At 51.2% G+C, this 20,771-nt stretch overlaps 1 protein-coding gene across 1 annotated transcript; it reads left to right on the plus strand.

The window, feature by feature from the left end:
• The first annotated feature begins 19,188 nt into the window (after positions 1–19,188).
• Positions 19,189–20,771, plus strand: LOC107270403. The gene is made up of 2 exons (XM_015745401.1): positions 19,189–20,404; positions 20,503–20,771. Exons 1-2 carry the CDS (start codon positions 19,189–19,191, stop codon positions 20,769–20,771), a joined length of 1,485 nt encoding a protein of 494 aa, XP_015600887.1.

A 20,771-nucleotide genomic window follows, 5' to 3' on the forward strand; every position in this document is an offset into this window, starting at 1 on the left:
CCTTCCTTTTCTCCGGTCATCGTTTTTTAATGGGAGCAGGTCAAAGTTGACCAATCAAAACGAGGTGTCAAGAGAAACGTAGGCACCTACGAACTCTGAGTTTTCTTCCCTCGCTTTTGTTTCTCGATGGCTTTGGGCAGGATGATGTCAGCCGAAGAGATGCCTGTTGGATGTCACTCGCTGAGAATAGAAGTTCTCAATTAAACAGTCAAGCACTAATTGAAAACTACAATGTTCTATGATAATGCCATTTGACTTACACAGATATCTCTGTGACGTGTTACGTAGATTATCCTGATCTCGCTTTTCTTCCATTGTGCTATATTCCGTTGACGAATCGCAATAAAATTCTAATGCAATTGACGACTTTTCATAACTTATGAAGCATATTCCTTAAGAGTTTATATTCCCTGTAAGATATAATACAGATCTCTCGCAGTAGGTAAATCCGAAATCTATCTCCCGTTGAATTACACATGGAAGTTGAATAACTCCTCGCAGCCGGAAAAAAATTAAAATTTCTGCTGCTGTGATTGAATAAATTTTTGTTTATCTCGAGGTGAAGCATGTATAATCCTCCATTAGATGTAGCAAGAATCGCTAGAAATCAATGGAAGAAAAGCGAGATCAGGATAATCTACGTAAGACGTCTCAGAGATATCTGTGTAAGTCAAATGGCATTATCATAGAACATTGCAGTTTTCAGTTAAGTAGAGCTTGACTGTTCAACTGAGAACTTCTGTTCTCAGCGAGTGACATCCAATAGGCATGTCTTCGGCGGACGTCATCCTGCTCGAAGTCACCGAGAAACAAAAGCGAGGAAAGAAAACTCAGAGTTCGTAGATGCCTACGTTTCTCTTGACGCCTCCCTCTGATTGGTCAACTTTGACCTGCTCCCATTTAAAAACTATGACCTTCCGGAGAAAGGGAAGGTTATTTTCGTAATCAGTGGTGTCTCCCAAACACCGCCATACCCCGTTGGTTAGGTAATTTCGGAACACCCTGTATATGTAAGTAAAAAAAAATAGATATAATAATAATAGCTATAGAATATATATATGTAAGCAATTAATAATAATAATAAATATAGTGTTAATGTGTTGTGACGCGATTTTTCGAATCACGGTCCCAAGGCGGCTCCGGTTACCGATACATATAACGTTCTCGATTTCTGGCACATAGTTCGTTTTCGTATGTTTTGCTATCGGTGTCGGGTCAAGGAAAAGAATTACGTTACAAATGGCGCCCAACGTGGGGCCAGCCAGCAAATAGTGTGTTACCGTATGCTCTCGACTACTTTTGCTCGCGAAGCGATGCTCCCGAGCACTTCTCGTTATCGACCTGTGCTCCCGATTCCGAGGATTCTTCGTAGATCCCGAAGCGGTCTCGCTCGTTCGGCGATCAGTCACCGATCTGCTGTAGCTATCGAACCCTGGAAAAACTCCGATGCACTATCTTGCATCAAGCTCTCGCCTTGCGAAAAAAATCACAAGTTATCGAAAATGTTCTCGGTGAGGTAATTTCGAATTTCCTCCACTAGCGATCCCCACCCCTCGGTGACGTTCTCGACGCGGTTACCTCTAGGTGACAGCAAGGTTACCGCTTTATTGTGAAGCGTAGGCTATCACGGTAAACGGTCGCGAATATTCCCCTCCGGGAATCCTCGACTCTGAAAAGTTGCGATCTCGTTCCCCGCTTGTGACGCTCCTCGAGTTGTCATACCCGGGTGACCCTACCCGTCATCGAGGTATTGTTACAACGAAGACGGTTATCGAAACGGTTCCCGAAGTCTGACAAACAAGTTTTTCAAAAGACTTCGAAGGACCCCCTACCCTAGAGTGCTGGTTCGCGACAGCCGAAATCGGCAAGGTCTCGGTCACTTCATTTCGAAAGACCCTTGAGAATAGTCGAACCGAAGAAGAGCTCTCGCGACGTAATGGACACGGCGAACAGCCCCGTCACCGAGGAGGAGATGGACGTGGTCGACCAGGAGGACACCAGCGACTCCCGGTTCGACGAAATGTTGAGGGTGACGACGACGATCAGGGAGAGGCCGGCGGACACCCTGTCGACGAGGAGAGCACTAGCCCATGCGTGTGCCGCAGCACTCACCCTCGCGGGCCCGAAGGATGCCGCTTCGGAACAGGCGATTGTGGGCGCTCTCGCGGACTTGTCTCAGGGGGCCATGGAGCCCGAACCGGGAACGACCCAAGAAAAGGAGCCCGTCGCCGCTGCGCCCGTACCACCAGCTCCCGCGACACCGGGGACGCCAGCCGTCCAAGAAACACGGACCGCTCCAGCTGCGGTAACGAGACCTGCGGTGCACACCGAGCGCACCAGGATCGCGAATCCACCACCATCCGCGGCCCGGAAGAACCACGGGACCAACGGCACTCGCCCTACAGGGTCCCCACCGCAACCTCGACGGCCAGCCCTCGAACGGGCATGCTATAGCTGCGGGGAGATTGGCCACCGCTATTCCGATTGCCCGCACGGCCCACCGCCCACCATCTTCTATCGCCGCTGCGGACGCAAAGGAAAAATCCTGGCTACCTGTCTGTCTTGCAGCCAGAGCTGGCGAGAGCGCGGGTCTTACGTTCCGCGGGCCGGCCGAAACGTGCCCCGGGAGGCTCTGCCTAAAGCCTAAAGCGTCCCTCGGTGGTCCGTCGAAGCCACCGGCTATCGGTTCCGTCAGGGTAACCAACGGGGATAGGGCTTGCCCGAAACCTTGAGGACACCCTGATGTAGCTCTCGGAGTGGACTCCCTAGTCCCAGATCTCGTACTTGGCCTTCGGGCCAATTGCTCTCGTTACCGGCTCTCGGCCCTAGCTCTCGTTACGTGGGTCGCAAGACCCCACTGCTCTCGTTCAACGAAGGGACCCTAGGTCCCAACCTCTGATATGTGTGTCCAAAGACCGCTCATCTCTCGTTAAAGGAAGGGGCCCAAAGTCCCAGCCTTTATTGCCTGGATCGCAATGGATCGCTAATGGCTCTCGCTAACGGAAGGGACGTTCAGTCCCAGCTTTCGGTACGGGAATTCAAAGATTCCACAGCTCATGTTACAGAGGAGGACGGCAAGGCCCTCTCGGGAACCGTGGAACGCGAATCCGCGCAGCGCGCTGACAAGGCAGACCACGGGTCCTAATTCTCGATCCGCGAAACGCGAAACCGCGCAGCTCTCGAAGAAACAGAAGGACCCGAGATCCTAGCTCTCGGTGTGTGTGCGAATGCTGACGGTTCTCGAAGAAGCAAAGGGACTCGCGAGGACCCTTAGTTCACGATACGCGTGTCAAAGGACAGCCATTCTCGAAACATAGGCCTCCGGCCTCAGTTCGCGACGTGCGAGTCGCGGGACTCGAGTTTAGGAAAGTGGTTCCTCAAGCCCTGCTCGCGAAGATGGACAGCCATCAAGCTCGCGGAATACAGCTCTCGGATATAATACGAAGATCCCAAAAGGGTAACGTACGCTCTCAACTTTCGTGTTCGTCCGCGTCCTGTGATCATCGTTCAGTGTCCGTTTGTCGATCTGTGTTTAATACTTTCTCGGAGCGAGAGAGGATAAACCTCTCACGCGTTCTCGGTTCGCCTGCGAAAAATATTAAATCAGTTCTCGGCAGTAAACAGCAGGTGAACAAGGCTCACTATCGTTATGGCTTCCGAAATAAGCTACGCTTGATACCTTCTCGAAGCGCCAGGGCTAACGCCTCCGCGCGATCTCGATCTACCCGCGCAAAACCAGAAATTAGCTCTCGATAGTAACTAGCGGGTAGAACCTCGTGCTATCGAAGACGAATAAAATCAGTTCTGGGTCTCTAGACTTAGCTCACGACAGCAAGGATAACCGACCTCAGCTCTCGTTACAGGAAACAGAAAAAAAAGAATTGTGAGATCTCGCTCCACACGTGGATAAGGAATCACCGAGAATAATCGGTGAAGAAGAAAAGAAATTCCCCGCGTGAAGATACCGAAATTATTCTTGCCTGAAAACGGATAGTAGCTCTCGATATTATTGTTCTCGAATATTATTGCCATGCCGAGGGAAACAAAATCTCTCGTGCTGCTCTCGGTTTACCCGTGACAAGGTAAAAGGCTCTTGCGTGTAAACACGCGTGAGAAAGCAAACGATCTCGGAAAGGCATCAAGTCGATTCAACGCTCTCGAATTAATTCGCAGCCTGTCTTGCGTGTAAACACGCGTAAGAAAGCAAACGATCTCGAAAAGGAATCAAGTCGATTCACCGCTCTGGAATTAATTCGCAGCCTGGTCAGAGGACCATGCGAAGAGATATCGCTACAAAAACAAAAAATAAGTCATTTCTCGAGCCGAAAGAGTAAACCTCTCTCGCGCGATCCCGGCTTACCCGCAAAATATTAATTAAATAGCTTTTGACAGTAACCAGCGGGTGACATCGTTCGCTATCGAATTATCGTATTTTGCCTTCTCGTTCCAGGAGACCCTAGTCCCTGAAACAGTTCTCGATTTCGGTTCACGAGTTGAGTACGGCCGAAGGGCCAGAAAACTATCTCACGATCGTAACGTGCTCTCTACAGTCTCTCCCTACGGAGGTAGCACAGGTGATGAGTGGTCTAGTTACCGAGTTCTCGAAATAATCTTTAAACATATTCTCGCGCCTATGAATTATCAGGCAGCTCTCGCTTTATCTACAAAGTATTATTGTTTTCACTCTGTCTCGCTCTCTCACGACTGTGGATAAGAATACTGGCTATCGAAACTGGGTTTAACTGACCATCGCTCACGAAAACGAATTAGTAAATGTCTTAACTGACAAGCTATCGGCCAAAATATTAATTTCGGAAAAATCATTTTCTCGAGCTGGAGAAATTTCTTCGTCTGGTTTTCGATCTTCCCCGCCACCATCTAGCTCTCGACCGTAAACAGGGGAATGAATACTAAGCTATCGTAAGAAGAAAAAACAAATTATATAATAAAGCTCTCGAATATGTCGAAATACCGACGAAAATATTCCACTCAGAAAGTTGGCTCTCAGTCAGATCTGCTTGCACTAGCTCCCGTTTCGATCTCTAAGCCGCAACCACCCTTATGAGGTGGGGAGTTGTGACGCGAATTTTCGAATCACGGTCCTAAGGCGGCTCCGGTTACCGATACAGATAACGTTCTCGATTTCTGGTTCCCTTCGGGTTGCCACCCTGCTCAGAAGCTACGCTCTCGGGTTGATTCGTATAGTTATGTCAAGGCTCTCGTAAGATTCCGTCATTGTTTAGTTGAGGTTGAGGTGCTCGAATCTGCCGTGGGGAGATAATCTCGACGTACCGAGCTGCCCGGCAGGAGAGAGTACCCGACGGAGACATCTCCACGGACCGGCAGAAGCCCGGATGAAATACCGGCGTCCCGCTGGAGATGGGCAAAGGGCTGTAGAGCGGACGGAGGTAGTTTTGATACGGTTAAGGACAGGAGAGGAACCTCTTGCCCGAGTTAAGGATGTTGCACCCAGCTGTCGCCCGATGCCCTGGGGAAACGGCCGTGGAGGATTTTCAGGAGATACGTACCTATTCGTTAAGGAACGCTCTCGATTTGGTTTAAAGGGACAACTCGAAGGAGATAGAAGAGTGTTCGATTATAAGGCTCTTGACCAATCAGAATGATTAGTTCTCGGATTTGGCTATTGTCAAAGCAGTCTGTCTCAAGGCACCGACCGAGGTGTCACGGGCTGGCTCGTGCTCGCGTGCTATCTGTTGATAGATTTTCATGCCGTGTTTCGCTACGGTATATCAAGCTTTCGACTCGTGCAGTTCTTGCGTTGTTCTTGCGGTATCCTGGCAATTCTATGAATGCCTGTGAGTGTTCCGGAGGTGTATTGCTGTGCCTGAGTGCAGTGCTCCCCAGAGTGTCCTTTGGATACAGTTCTCGGCCTCCACGGATTAGCTGCAACAGCTCCGGTGAAGATTCCAAATTTATTAATTGGGGAAGGGATCTCGATAGATAGTTAAGATTCGTTCTGATATGTTCTCGGTTCGTCGTTCTCTGTCTCTCGCACTATTTGCCGGACTCTTACTCCGACCCTCTCTACCTCAAACCTAGCAGCGTGAGCGGCTGTGCATTTCCGTAACTGTCCACTCCCGTTCATGTATCCAGTTGCGTTTGCTGATTTTACGTGACCGCAACGATCAGCACCTACGGTTGCGTTTCTCGATTTTACGCGTCCCCAAAAATCGACAGGATCCGTTAAGCTATCGCCTCGTCTGATAGGTTCCGTCAGAGCTCTCGTTCTTGGTGGAGTTGGGCCTGTTCCACACCAACTTCCAGTTTATACCGGGTCGTCAGTTCCCGGTGAAAAAAGAATTGGCTGGCGCCCGCCTGGCTTGCGGATGCACGAACGACGGGTGGACGGCCGAAGGTAACGTAGTTTGGTTCTCGCAGATAGTTCGATCTCGTATGTTTTGCTATCGATCTCGGGTCAAGGAAAAGAATATCGTTACAGTGTATATACATGGTGTTCCGAAATTACCAGACCAACAGGATATGGCGGTGTTCGGGAGGCACCACTGATCACGAAAATGACATTCTTTTTCTCCGGAAGGTCACAGTTTTTAAATGTGAGCAGGTCAAAGTTGACGAATCAGAGGGAAGCGTCAAGAGAAACATAGGCACCTACGAACTCTGAGTTTTCTTCCTTCGCTTTTGTTTCTCGGGGGCTTCGGGCGGGATGACGTCAGCCGAAGACATGCCTATTGGAAACAAGAAACAAGAAACAAGCCACCGAGAAACAAAAGCGAGGGAAGAAAACTCGGAGTTCATAGGTGCCTACGTTTCTCTTGACGCCTAGGTTTGATTGGTTAACTTTGACCTGCTCCTATTTAAAAACTATGATCTTCAGGAGAAAAGAAAGGTCATTTTCGTGATCAGGAGTGTCTCCCGAACACCGCCATATCCCGTTGGTCAGGTAATTTTGGGACACCCTGTATAAGTATGATTTACTCGAGGAGTACAACCGAGGAGTACAACTGGGCAAGCACCGGGTGCGTGCTCGTGAAAGACGCTTTGCGCACAGGTTGTACACCGCCCCACGTTAAACTCCATTATAGTATCCAGGAGGAGGTAGTGGATACTATGGGTCGTGTATAAACCCTGTTCGGCCGCAGGTAGTGCGAATACGCACCCTATGCACAGCTCCTCCGAGCGGTGCGCATAGATGTACCCGTGGAGACAGAGGCCATTATGTAGGGCCTCAAAAAAAGAGATCGTCCGGCCTGGGTGATGGTGTGCCCCTGTCCCCACCCACACCGTCCTCGTCCTTCTCCGCAGCCGATCGTGGTGCCATTTTTTTTTCAATTTCTGTTTTATAAATGTACTAATGTTTTTAAATAAAAAATTTTAAATAAATGTATAGTCTTAAAATTATAACACTTACCGCTCCAATAACAGGAGCAGTTGTTATTATGCAGCTAAGTAGTTAGTAGTGATGGTGTTGTTGGTCAGTGTCTAGATATAAGGGTGAAAGGTAAGAGATATACAATACTCAATTAAATCAAATTAAAACGGGTACTAGGTTAAAGCCGTTATACCTACCACTTTCTTCTTTTTTTTTTTAAACGTTACTACTCCACTTCCATTAACGCTTCTTCTTCTTGTTCTTTTTTTTTATTCACCTTGTTCCTATTCCTTGTCGCCACAGTACTGACAAGTTGCTGCAAGGATGGTTCACAAGGTACCGTCTTTTTCCCCACCATGATCATACATTTTTGCATAGTTGCAAATAAGAGATACACGCAGTAGGAGTTTACGCAGGCCGGGATTTCATAGGGCTGGTCAAGACAGTGGTACCCCGACGCCAGCCGTATTTGAGTATCGTTCACTAAATTGAGCAAAAGAGGGGTCCCATCATTCCAGCAGGAGCTACGTTGTATATGGAGGGTTCATCCCGAGCAAAATATTAGGGGTTGGATATCCATCCATCGATAGTTAAAAGTATTGAAAAATAAACGGCAATGCATACGATACCTCTATATTATAAGGTATTTCTTACAAAAAACAACTGTGTTCTACTTTACCATGCCCCATTCCCATGTCCATTCCCCTTAGGGTAATTAAAAAAGTTATCGACCGGTGGTCACTGGGTAATTACCGATCGTCATAGGCCTCTAGGGCATGCGTCGCCGCTGTTGGGTTTCGGACCTTAGGGCTGGGACCGTATGGCGGGGATTCAACCACATGAGCGAGGGAGTGGGAGGGGCATCTGGGGCGAGGTTTGAAGACCCGGACACATGGACGAGGGGGTGGCGCCATAGTGCAGTGCGGGGGACCGGAGCGCGGTGCTCTCTATTACTCATAGGGACAATGGTGGGGGTTTGTTGTGACGGCCAGGAGTGGTGTGAATCTACTAACATACGATACGATATAACAAACAGTACGATAACAAATGGTACGATAGTAAATGGTACAATAGTGATTCACGCACCCATGTGCCAGGGAGACGATTCCGCGAGACGTGGACTGAACAATTAAACAATTAAACACAAAACCAGAAGAATAGTGTTGTGAATCCAAATGTTGGATTTACGAGTTTGACCCCCCGGAATGAATATTTAGGAGTCGGGTACTTTGGGATTCGTTGCCCGAGTAAAAAGAAGGAACTTAAATCTCGAAAACAAGTAAAAGATTTATTGAACACAAAATTATTACGTTAGAATACACTATTAGATATGAAACCGTTAATGTGGTGAGGACGAAGGTCACGAGGCCAAGGTTAGTACTTCGACTAAATTATCGTAGTAACACTTCACTCGTAGCTCTCCTACTTCGTCTGATGTGCCGACAGCCGTCCGCTTTATATATCTTCATTATGGAATTTTTTAGAGACGCAATAACCAAAGGATTGTTTTCTATATTTCACCATGGTATCGGCGATGCGTCTCCTTTGTTTCCACAATATTTAGCGGGTGGAATGTGTCACGTCGCAGCGTCCGTTGCTTCTGACGTAGGCGTGTTACCAAATCTATATTATGGTTTCCAACAATAGAAAACAGGAAATGAGAAACCGAGCCTCTGTTTGTCACCGGATTAGCTATCATTGGACCCGTAGCGATTAGGAAAGCACAGGATGACACGTAAGAGTACGTCGAACAGAAAAGATCGGTTGATCCCGCGAGTTGAAAGATAGCCAAAATACCCCTGAGCATTACTCACCGTTGTCCAGTAGCTCCTACTCTCCACAGGACACACTCTCCTGGATTATAGGTCCCTGAAACGGATCACGATACGATACAATAAATCCAAAAATCGGAACAAAACCATAGCACATCGTATCCCTGAGTTAGGACATGCTGTGTGTGACGCTACAAATGTCCAAAATCGGGAACCTTCCCGAGAGCGCACCGTAATACCACCCCCTGGTCCAATCAGGTTCGCTGTTACATCGGCTCCGCTAGCGAACTCGCGATCTTCAATTGTTTTGACGATCCCGATAAAATAGATCCTGGTATCTTGCTACGTTAGGACGGCTGCAGTGCCATTTCCGGGAGGCGGGAATTATGTCGTCTACTCCCTTAATATTCGGCTTCACGCCGCTTCTGCAACTCCTGTATCCCCTCTGATCCTGAAGACGCTCGCCGCTTGCTTCGCGTAGTTGAGCTGTTAGGTTGTGTGCTCAGGTCTTGACGTCAACTCTGCTCGACATCGCTCCGCCAGACCCGTAGTTGGCTCTCTCTCGGGCTCCGTCTCAACAGAAATTGTGTCAAATCCTCTCGGGTCCGCATAATGAACTCAAAAACAAACAAAACGTTCCTTACAGGGAAATAAATACAAATTCTTAAAATAAGGTCAGTCCAACGCCATGCGAAATGTAACCCATCAGGCCCCACGACGTAGCTGAATTCACCTATTTTGTGACGTGCATCAAAATACTACGTCACAACATATGTAGAGTAAAAAAAACGAATCCACTCAAATTTTACCGTTTTCATGCGTATTATATGTAACATTCAATGAAAAGAATAAAAGACTCGATACTGAGGCAACGCCAGGGCAGATTGGGCCGAATATCGGTAACCAGTACTGGTATATAATATGCTCAGCATTGGACTGATAATGTTGGTCCAACCGTCAATGCCAATGGTTTGTCATTATTGTCTGTCGGCGGCGAGCTATCACTGTTCGTCTGTTACATCTTAACCGTTTTAGACCGGTGGAATCTACGTGGAGGATCAACCAATTTTTAATTTTGGGTTTCTTACCACTTTGAATTGTTGAAGCACACCCAATTGCTGTTCTGCGGCCTGTTCTTAATATGTAGAGCGATGATTGTAAACAAGATTCTGTGTAGATGACAAGAAAAAGGAAATTGATATTTTAGAAATGATTTGATTGCCACCCATGAATGCCGTGAATTTATGATATCTGTTATGAATTAATAGTGTACATACTCTGACGTTATTTTTGGACGTCACAAAAGTCCCGTGTTGGTTATTTCCGTTTTTCAATTTCGGGACGCATTTACGTCCCTTTTTCCAATAAAATATAACGCAACCGGCCAGGAGCTCCAGGGTCATAGGCATTAGGGAACATTAAGTTAATATTTTCGTATACAAATATTTCATACGTCACGACCACCTCACCGGAACCGAGCCATTCGAACAACTGGAAGCCAACGAAGGAGGATAAGTAGATTTTACGTCGCGGAACGTGGAGAGCTGCCGTGTCGACCTGACGACTCCACTCTATAAGGGACCCTACCCGACCAAGAAGACGGAGGATCAACTCAAAAGGACAGCGCCATGGACTCCACCTTACCTATCGTTTTATATTGTCAATACCGATAGTCCCTAGTATTAGGACTAGTAACGAAGACGAGGAGGTCTCGAGTTCCGCGAGACTCCTCGTGCTGAATGAGCAACGGGCCCCTGCGTGGAGGTACCGTAACTGGCTTGCCATAGGTGGGAGAAACGACCAGACCTACCGAAGTCATCAGTTTCTCAGCCACTATCGTCGAGGACAGGGCCGGAATCTCATCGCCGCCAGAGGCCACTGGACACCCCGAGCTACGGCAGGGAGGCTGTGACTATGTTCCGCGTGGCTAGCGAACTTACGACCAGGATGTCGAAGTGTTGCGTTTAGTCCCCGATCGGAACTTTTATTTTACGCCGTCCTTCCGAGTATTATGTATTGTTTCTCAGTGGAAACCTCCGGCATCTACCGAATATTGTCGAAGTCCGTCTCGTAGGGGTACGGCGATTGAACCAGAGATGTCACTCTAGTATTATATCGTGTGTTTTATCGAGGAATAGTCCAACGGCATGACTTTTGTAACGGCGTAGTAATACGAGTATTGTAAATCCTCCCGAGGATCTAATTGGCTATCTAAGCACTACACTTAGTAGTGTACGCTAGTAGCCTACGCTATCTAGGCACTACTTTTGATTGTTGGTGGGGACGTGAGTTCTAGCCCTACAGTGAACTTTGCGTGTGGAACATTCTGGTCTGAGTTACTATCGTGGTCGGGTGAGAATTTTGTATCGTCAGTAGTTTCAATAATATCGGTAAGAATCTTGTAACGAGTCACGAAATCTTTTCCATACAGTGTAACGTGGCGTCAGGACGACACATTACAAAAGCCCCGCACCTCCGCGCGCTGCCGACAGCACGGCAGTGCCTCCGGCCTCCATCTCGAAAGAGTTTGTAGGTCCGTGGTTCGGGTGGAGGGAACGGGGGAAGTAGTGGACTGGCGGCGGAAGCATGGGGCCCTTTTGGGTTGAGAGTCCGCATGCAAGGGGTGCTCAACCGTCAGGACGCATTGCCGGTACCCTGGGAACTGTGAACGGCTATGGTTTGCGGGTCCGCGGGGAGGGCGCCGGAGAGGAGATTTGTTTTCATTTTTGACCTACCGCAAGGAGCGGTAAAATGAGTCCTTCTTCCGTGCTCGGGCGACCGCGGAGCTATCGGATAATCGCGGACTGCGATTATCGGGATCTCTTGCAGAGAACCATGGGTCCCGGTTTTTTTTTTTGTATGGTCTAGTGCCAGTGCGGGCCGAGTGTGTGAAATTCCGAGTGTCTGATGGACACCCTCGTGGAGCCAGGATGCAGCACCACGGGGATAGGCGGAAGGGATACTGCCACCACGATTTGAATTTGGTACGGGACTGATGGGACAGCCAGTTCTCGGTAAGTACCGCGAGGGCGGTCTTATTTAGAGAATATCTTGCGCTAGAAGATAACCGAGCGGGAGTGGTGCGGACACACGGATGCCTCAGGTGGCTACCGACGTCAGAGGGCACACCCCCGAAGAAGGAAAGGCTCGTCTCCAACGAGACCTGTTAGGATCGCGAATCACGCCGCGAGGGGATTCGCGGATTCGATAGGGACACCGAGATAAGGACAGGTTTGGGGCAGGCTAGAAATCACCACTTGGAATAGTCGTGAGTCACCGTTGGAGAACACACTGTACGTGACGGGATTTGTATTTTAAAATCCGCCGTTTATTTGATGGTAAAAAACGGAACGGTGTCCCACTCGCTGTTTTATCAGTTTGCGCGCCTATCCGTTGACTCCGAAATTTTCTCTCGTCGCCCCCGTGTTCCCCTCTACCATTTTCAGTTCGCTGAGGCTGAGCCGCCGGAAAACCTGAAAACGGCCGTGATGAGGGATGGTGGTGTGAGAAAGCCACACCTGGCACCCAACAATTAGATCTTTGGATCTTTTCTTCGATTACAGCACGCTTGGAGCAGTCACGGATTATTTGTAGACGACGGCGATGAACGGTACACGTCACAATATAACTAAAAATGCCAGACGATACTACACACCCTGGCAACATAACTAACCCTCTCGACAGTTCGGCATATCTGGACTATTTAGCAACTAAAGATGCCATTGACAAAATACCGAAATACGATGGCAAAAATTATAGATTCGGGGATTTCAATACCGAAATTAAAGCCTTACAGCAGGGCTTACCCGCCGAAGCTGAGACAAGGCTTATCAATGGGATTCTTGGCCACCTACGGGGACGGGCTAGGACCCATGTAGAAGGCAAATCTTTCGTCACAGTGAAATCCCTTATGAAAAGTCTAAGAGAAAAATTTTCTCCTGACCATGACTACGAACATTATCGCAGCCGACTCCTAGATGCCCGAATGAGAAGCGACGAAGACGTCTCTGATTTCTACTCGCGTCTTCAACGCTATATTCGACGAGCTGTTACCGAAGTCGAAGAAACTGATGGTGCCGATGAGGCAGCCAGCACCAAGAGACGTCTTGGTATGTATATAGATGGCCTGCCGAACGGAATAAGACCATACGTTCACAGCCGTGATCCGACGACCTTGAAAGATGCCTGGGAGTTTGCATTAAAGGACGAAAAACGTTCCCGCGCTCGTTCCCGGCGCAAAGAAAGTACACCTCGGGACGAAAGGATGTCGCACGCGGGTCAGTATAACGATAGTTCTTCGGAAGTCGAATATCGGACCACGTCGCGTGATAGAGGTTTATCGCCGCGTCGACGGGTATACACGGTCGGTGCTAACCGCTCTCTATGCAAGGCGTGCCGCAAATGTACTTGCCAACCTCAACAGCGTGAGCCGCGAGTCAGAGGTCGAGGAGACAGTAGTTCGCGTCAAAGAAATCGCCGTTCATCTGACAGGCGGACACCGGAACGTAAATCCCTACGCTTTAGGGACCCTACCCTTTTTTTGTTTTTTTTTTTTTACGTGGGGGAGATCTTCAAAAGACACCCCAGCTCCCTGGGGAAGGAGCCGGGGTAGTGTGGGATTCTTACCCACTAAAACCCCCACGCTGACCCTCCCTTGGTTTCACAGGGGGGCCCCGGGATCTCATATGAACGCTACCGGGACCCCCCTACCTGTGCTTCGCGGCCTCTCTCTGCCCCCTTAACGGGGGGCCGTCACAACTGGCGGCGTGAGGGGGTCACTCCCCACGCCGCCCCCTCCCCAGGGCCACGTGCAATGACGGCAAAGTCCCCCCTTCACCGTCTGTGGCCTACTCCGGGTGGGGGGGAGGGGCACGCCTTCTTCGGCGACCCCTCCCTCCTGCCCGGCCCCTCCCTAAGGGATCCACCCTCTCGCGATCCCTTTCAGCGGCCTCCTTCTGCAAGACAACCGCCTCACAGAAGGAGGCCACCGCATTCCACGCTCCCTCGCCGCCCACCATCCTGTTAATGACGGTGGGCAGCGAGAGGTCCTCCCCTATTACCCCGACCAGGACACCACGCTCCCTGCTGAAGGCAGGGCACGCCTCAAGGGCGTGTTTTCGGTGTCCCGGTCGGCTCCACAATGGTGGCACCGTGCCGCCGCCTCCCTCCTAATTCGGTGCAGGTACTCACCGAAGCACCCATGCCCGGTGAGCACCTGCGTGAGGCGGAAGGATAGCCTTCCCCAGCCGCGTCCCAACCAACCATCCCAGTTGGCCAGGATCGCCCCGACAGTTCGATGGCCGGTACTTTCCTCCAGCTTTCTTTTCCACTCGGCCAGAGCGTCCTGCCGGGCCTAGAGCCTAAGGGCTCTTATTTCCTGCTGTGGCAAGGGGTCACCCCCGCACCTCCACAGCCCTCACGTATTCTCCAATACACTTGCGTCTCCATCTTTGCCTGGAGGTCGAAGGGGATCACCCTCACCAGCACCAACGCCGCCCTTGCAGAGATCGTGCGGTACCCTCTCACTATCCTCACAGCCAGTCGCCTCTGAACACTCTCGACCTTCCCCCAGCTACGGCGACCAGCCGTGAGTTCTCCCGCCCATATGGGAGATCGATACAAAATCATGGACCACACGACCTCCACATAGAGACGGCGCACCTCCTCCCTGGGTCCTCCGAGATTGGGGAGCAGCCGCGCTAATACCACCGCCGCCCCCTCCACCCGGGGCCCCAGTCCCTCAAAGTGAGCCCTGAAACTCCAGTGGCTGTCCAGGGTGAGATCAAGGTACCTCATGGTTTCCCCGATCTCCACCTGAGCCTCCCCGATCCTGATCCGCGTCCCCCCAGGAGGTGGGCCACTCCGCTTCCGATCGTAGACCCACATGGCCTCCGTCTTCCGCGGAGCAACCCGCAACCCAAGGACGCGGATCGCCGCAACGACACGCGCCACCCCAACCTCAACCAGCCGAATGGCCCTCTCCCACGAGGTTTCGCCGGCGAGGACCAGTGTCTCATCCGCGTAGCACACCAGTCCCACGCCGGCTGGCAGACCAACACGCAACACCGCGTCGTACGCGAGCGCCCACAGAGTCGGCCCAAGCACCGACCCTTGCGGGACCCCGCACACGACGCTCCTCGAGTGGGAAACCCCCTCCCTATCCCGGTATACTATCATCCTCCCCTGCAGGTAGTACCCGATCAACCTCCTAATATAAGGGAGCACCGCATGGTACTCCATGGCCCCCCTAATGGCCGCCCAGGGGAGGGTGTTGAAGTGTTATGTCAAGGCTGACAGCCACTGCCCCCCCGCCCCCCCGGGAGGCCACCTCCCACGTGAGGTCCCGGACACGCTGGACAGCGTCCAGCGTCGACCGGCCTCCACGGAAACCGTATTGCTCCGCAGAGAGATTCGGTCCCACCAGCTCCAGGTTCCCGACGAGGCGCGCCGCAATTACCCTCTCCAGCAGCTTGCCCGCCTCGTCGAGCACGCAAAGAGGACGATACGAGGAGGGAATCCCTGTCGGACTGCCGTCCTTATAGAGGAGGACCATTCGATCCTCCCTCCACCCACGGGGAAGGCTTCCTTACTGAGGCAGCTATTAATCAGCCGCCTCATCCGGTCATCAATCACCCCGTGGGCGATTGCCCAAATTCTCCCAGGGATGCCGTCAGGGCCCGGCGCCACCCGGCGGGCATTGAACCTTTTGACGGCATCCCTCCATTCCAGGTCCCCCAAAGGGGGGGGGGGGTCCGGGTGTGTCGCCCCATCCCCATCTCCCACCGCTCCAACGTCCCATCCCGACGAGGGGAAGAGGGCACCAACAACCTTCTCCAAAGCCCAGGGTTCCAGGGTGTCCACCGCCGGGGGCGCCCGCCGCAACTTCCCGGTTATCATCTTATAAGGGCGCCCCCATGGGTCCCTGTCTAGGGAGGACAAAAGGTCCTCCCATGCCCGGGCCTTAGCCTCCCGGATCGCCGCCTGAAGATCCATGACCCGGGTCCTATACTCGTCATATAGTACCCTCTCCCCCTCCAAATCTCTCATGGCTCTCCGACGGGACCTGAGAAAACGCCGGCGGGCCCGAGAGCATTCCCCCCTCATCACAGCTAGCTCCCGGGACCATTAGTATACAGCACCCTGGCGGGGGGGGCAGCCCGGGGCATAGCGACACTACACGCAAGAGCCACGCACCGGACCAGCCACCCCGCCTCTTTCTCCGTGTCCGCATCGGCCCCGTCGGAGCAGCGCCCCAGCCACCCGCAAGCAGCGCCGCCCGGAGGCGGTCCTCATCCAGCCGCCCCAGACACCACCCCCCGCACCCCGCAGGGAGTTCAGGGGGACGATGCCCCCCACCGGAGGGGGGGGACCAACCTCATGGTGATATAGCGGTGGTCCGAGAGAGTTTCAACCCCCTCGGCCACCTCCTACCCCTCAATCCTGCAAGTGGCGGCGGGGCTGGCCCAGGTGAGTTCCACCACGAACTCGCCCCGTCACCCCACGAAGGTGCTAACCCCCCCCACCCCCCGGTTAAGGAGCACCAGGCCCAGGGCGGCCGCCCAGTCAAGGACCGCCACACCCCTTGCATTCTCACGAGCGGCTCCCCAACGAGGGGAGGCCGCGTTGAAATCACCTGCAATGATACCTGGACTATGAGAGCGGCGCGATACCACCACCCCCACTTGGTCCAGCAACTCTTCAAATCGCTCCAGGGGGCGGCTTGGAGGAGCATAAAGCCCCACCACCGGGACCGCCCCCCAGTCCACCATCACGTGATCCTCCCCCCCTATGAATAATTGTTAGGGGGGGTGCACCCTTCCTTTGAACTATCGCCACCGTCCCCCCGCTGCTCCCCACCCAGTCCGAGTGGGCTGGAACCGCATGGGGTTCGGCAGCGACACCCAATCCCGCATTCCTATTTGTCCAGAGCATGGCGGGCATGATTTAAGTTAGCCTGCAACAGTATCAACCCCGGGGCCATCAGCAGGCAATGGCCTCCATAGGGACTACACCCCCACCCCCCGTGCCGTCGCCCCTTCCTCACTAGGTGGGTGTTCAGCAGCAACTGTGGGGCGCTCGGCCGCCCCCCTATTTGTTTCCCCTTTCCTAGAGGCGGTGCACCCCTTTACCCCTAACCTGTGCGTAGCGGGACGCCCCCTGTCTGCACACACTGCGCAGAAGGCCTCAGCCGAGCATTGGTTTGCCCGGTGTCCCTCCTGGCCACACACATAGCAACACCCGGACCTGTCCCGTGTGCCCCTGCATGCATCCCTTACATGCCCAAACTCCAGGCACCGATAGCATTGGAGCGGACGAGCCGGAAGGACATCGACTCTCGCCGAGACCCAGCCAACCCTTAGCCGCCCCTCCGCCAACAGCCTCCTGGCGCCCGCCGCAGGGCACCGGGACCCTACCCCTCCTACCAAGACGAGCAACGACAGGAACCCTTCTTTAAACGAGGAAGCTCGTCGCTCGAACGACGCGTGCGCGACCAACTCTTTGAAACCGCGTCTAACCCCTGCAACGAAATTTCAGTCCTAACTGTCAATCTGCAGCAAATCGCCAGACAGCCTAAGGCAGTCATCGAAGCGGAATCACCGGACTTAAGGGCCGCAAAAACCAAGCTGTTAACCGATTCCGGGGCGGTAGTGAACATGATCGAGGTTAACGCTCTTCGCGGAAACGTCATGATTAATGAAGATGAGCGCGTACGAGTGCACGGAATTTCGGACAATGAGTCAACAGTACAATTGCAAGCAATAGGGACTGCGACAATCGAGTTGTTCTCACAACCAGTGAAGTTCTATGTCTTCCAGGGCACCCTTCCTATGCCTGGTGTGGGTCTTCTGGGAGAGGAATATCTAGAACAAGAAAAGGCCGAAATTTCCTACAACCACAATGCTCTACTTATCGCAAGTCGACCCACGCGTCCCATTCCATTCATTTGTGACAGGAGTTATTTTATCTCTGGAGGATACAGTACCGGCGCCGAGAAAGGAATGACCGTGTCGACACCTGATACTGCTGCGCCAGCAGTTGATCACGTGCGCTCGGATTGTACGGTGCGAGTTCCCGCTCGGACACGCCAGGCAATATCAATAAACGTAAGGAATTCCAAAATCAAAGAAGGTTATCTCTGCTGTTACTAATCATGTTGGAATCGCAAGACGTTGAAATCTCCATCCCTCCTCAACAACTAATTCCTTTTGAGTATCGTGGCCCACCTGAAGAAATTTCTGACTCCGATTCAGTCGACGAAACGACTATCGCCGGAAAAGATCGGGTTTCCGCCGTGCTGGCTGTACTGAGCACTGACCACCTCAATACCGAGGAACAAGAACGTGCGCACACTAGTGACTGCGTTCCCTGATCGCTTTAACCTACCAGGCGACAAATTGGGCCGCTCAAATTTGATGCGTTGAACGATTCCTACCGTCGACGACGTCCCAATTAACACCCGACAATATCGGTACCCCGTTGTTCACAAGGAGGAGATTAACCGACAGATGGACAAACTCCTGAAGGCCGGAAAAATCCAACCGCGCGCTTCACCTTATAACTCTCCGTTATGGATTCTTCCGAAGAAACCGGATGCCAAGGGAAATCGCAAATGGCGTGTGGTTATCGACTACAGAGCGCTGAACGAAAAAACTATTCCAGACGCATATCCTCTTCCCAATATCACTGACATCCTAGACCAGCTGGGGGGAGCGAAATATTTCAGCATCTTTGATCTTGCCAGCGGGTTTCATCAAATTGAGATGGATCCTAAAGACCGCCCTAAGACCGCGTTCTCGACACCGGAAGGGCACTACGAATTCACCGTTCTCCCGTTTGGACTTCGCAACGGGCCGCCCGTTTTCTAGCGACACATGAACATTGCACTTTCCGGACTCCATGGTATCGAACTCTTCGTTTATCTGGTCGACATCATCGTCTATGCACCCACTCTCTACACCATTAACCGTAAAACCTCTACACCATTGAATATCTGCCATATTAACGCGCAGTCGCTCGAAGCGCTTGGATGTCGAAAAAATCCTCACATCGAATAGGATCCGTATAATGGCCATCAGCGAATCGTGGCTTAAACCGGGGAAGACCACGCGTCTCATTGAAATACCGTATTACAAACTCGTAAGAAACGATAGAGACAACAAAGGTGCTGATGGCGTCGCATTTTATGTACATTTTTCTTTGCGTTATCGCGTAATGGCTAAATCGGAACAGCCCAAAGCTTATATTTTACGTCCAGAATTCTTGTTTCTTGAAATCTCCTCCGATAACTTCAAGATACTTTGCGGAGTTGTTTATAACCCTCCAAAATGCGGCTACTGGAGCAAGGTCGAAGAGGCCCTTTTCAATTGCAGCTCTTGTCAGAATCTCACGCTACTTTTCGGTGATCTCAACATAAACTGGGATTCTACCACCACTCCTCGCAGAATGTTGAGTGAATCACTCTTTGTATGTAACCTCGAACCTTTGCCTTTTGCGCCCACTTTTCACAGAGGCAACGTGCACAATAAAATCGATTATATATGCGTAAGTGACGTTGAGAAAGTTTCCTCCTTTAGACAGGCTTTGTATCCCAGCATCTCTGAGCACGATGTACTTTTTGCCGAACTGGCGTATAATATCTCCACCAGCCAGCCTGCTCCCATTACGCGGCGCGATTTTCGCAATTTCGATAAAAATAGCTTCATCAATGATCTTAACTCGATCGATTGGGGACACCTAACTAGCATCCACCACGTTGATGAGAAAGTTGAGTTTTTCACAAATAGCATACGTAAGCTCTACGACGTTCATGCTCCCTTCCGCTCGTATACTCCCAAGGTGCGAGCGACACCTTGGAAAACACCACAGCTCAAACATCTTGTCAACGAGCGCAATAAAGCTTGGAATCGGTATAGACGCTCTCGGAAAAACGATGATCACGTTAAATATAAACAGCTTCGCAATGGCGTTAAAACGGCTACCCGAAACGCTATCTCGCATTACTACAAAGACAAACTTCTCAACACTAAATGCTCGTCGGATATGTGGAAAGTTATTAATGACATAGGAATTTGCTCTCGTGACTCAGACATGTCCTCCCTACCCGCTGACATCAACGTTCTTAATAAGCATTTCGTAGGAGATCACGGTGCTAACTCGTTGTTGGATTCTCGTTCTACGGTTCGGATTGCACCGGATAAACGCTTCTATTTCCAACACGTCCAAATACTCGATTTACTCGAGGCAACTTCTTCAGCACACTCCAAAGCTATAGGGTCAGACGGTATACCAGTTAATTTATTAAAGATTGCCTACATATTATTTTGCCCGTGCTTCTTAACATCTTTGATTGCTCGTTGCAATCCGGCGTCTTTCCCTCAGCGTGGAAAAAAGCTCTGGTTCGCCCGATTCCTAAACGCTCTCATCCAACCGAATTAGACCACGTAAGACCCATCAGCATTCTCTGTGCATCAGCTAAACTTCTGGAGGCAGTTGCCCTCAAACAAATGACGAGTTACATACTACGTAACGGCTTGCTTGATCCCCATCAATCAGGTTTTCGCAAGCATCACAGTGGTCATACTGCTTTAATAAATATCGTTGATGATATTCGACTCGGCGTCGAAAATGATGAAGTCACTCTACTCTAG

This window comes from Cephus cinctus, unplaced genomic scaffold, assembly GCF_000341935.2.
Source record: "Cephus cinctus unplaced genomic scaffold, Ccin1 Ccin1_scaffold0078, whole genome shotgun sequence".
Lineage (NCBI taxonomy): Eukaryota > Metazoa > Arthropoda > Insecta > Hymenoptera > Cephidae > Cephus > Cephus cinctus.

Excerpts from the sequence above, each read along its gene's own strand:
- LOC107270403 (XM_015745401.1), top strand. The coding sequence starts at position 19,189 with ATGGCCATCAGCGAATCGTGGCTTAAACCGGGGAAGACCACGCGTCTC. Across the intron at positions 20,405-20,502 it reads CAAAGCTATAGGGTCAGACG|CGTGGAAAAAAGCTCTGGTT; the intron begins GTATACCAGTTA and ends TCTTTCCCTCAG.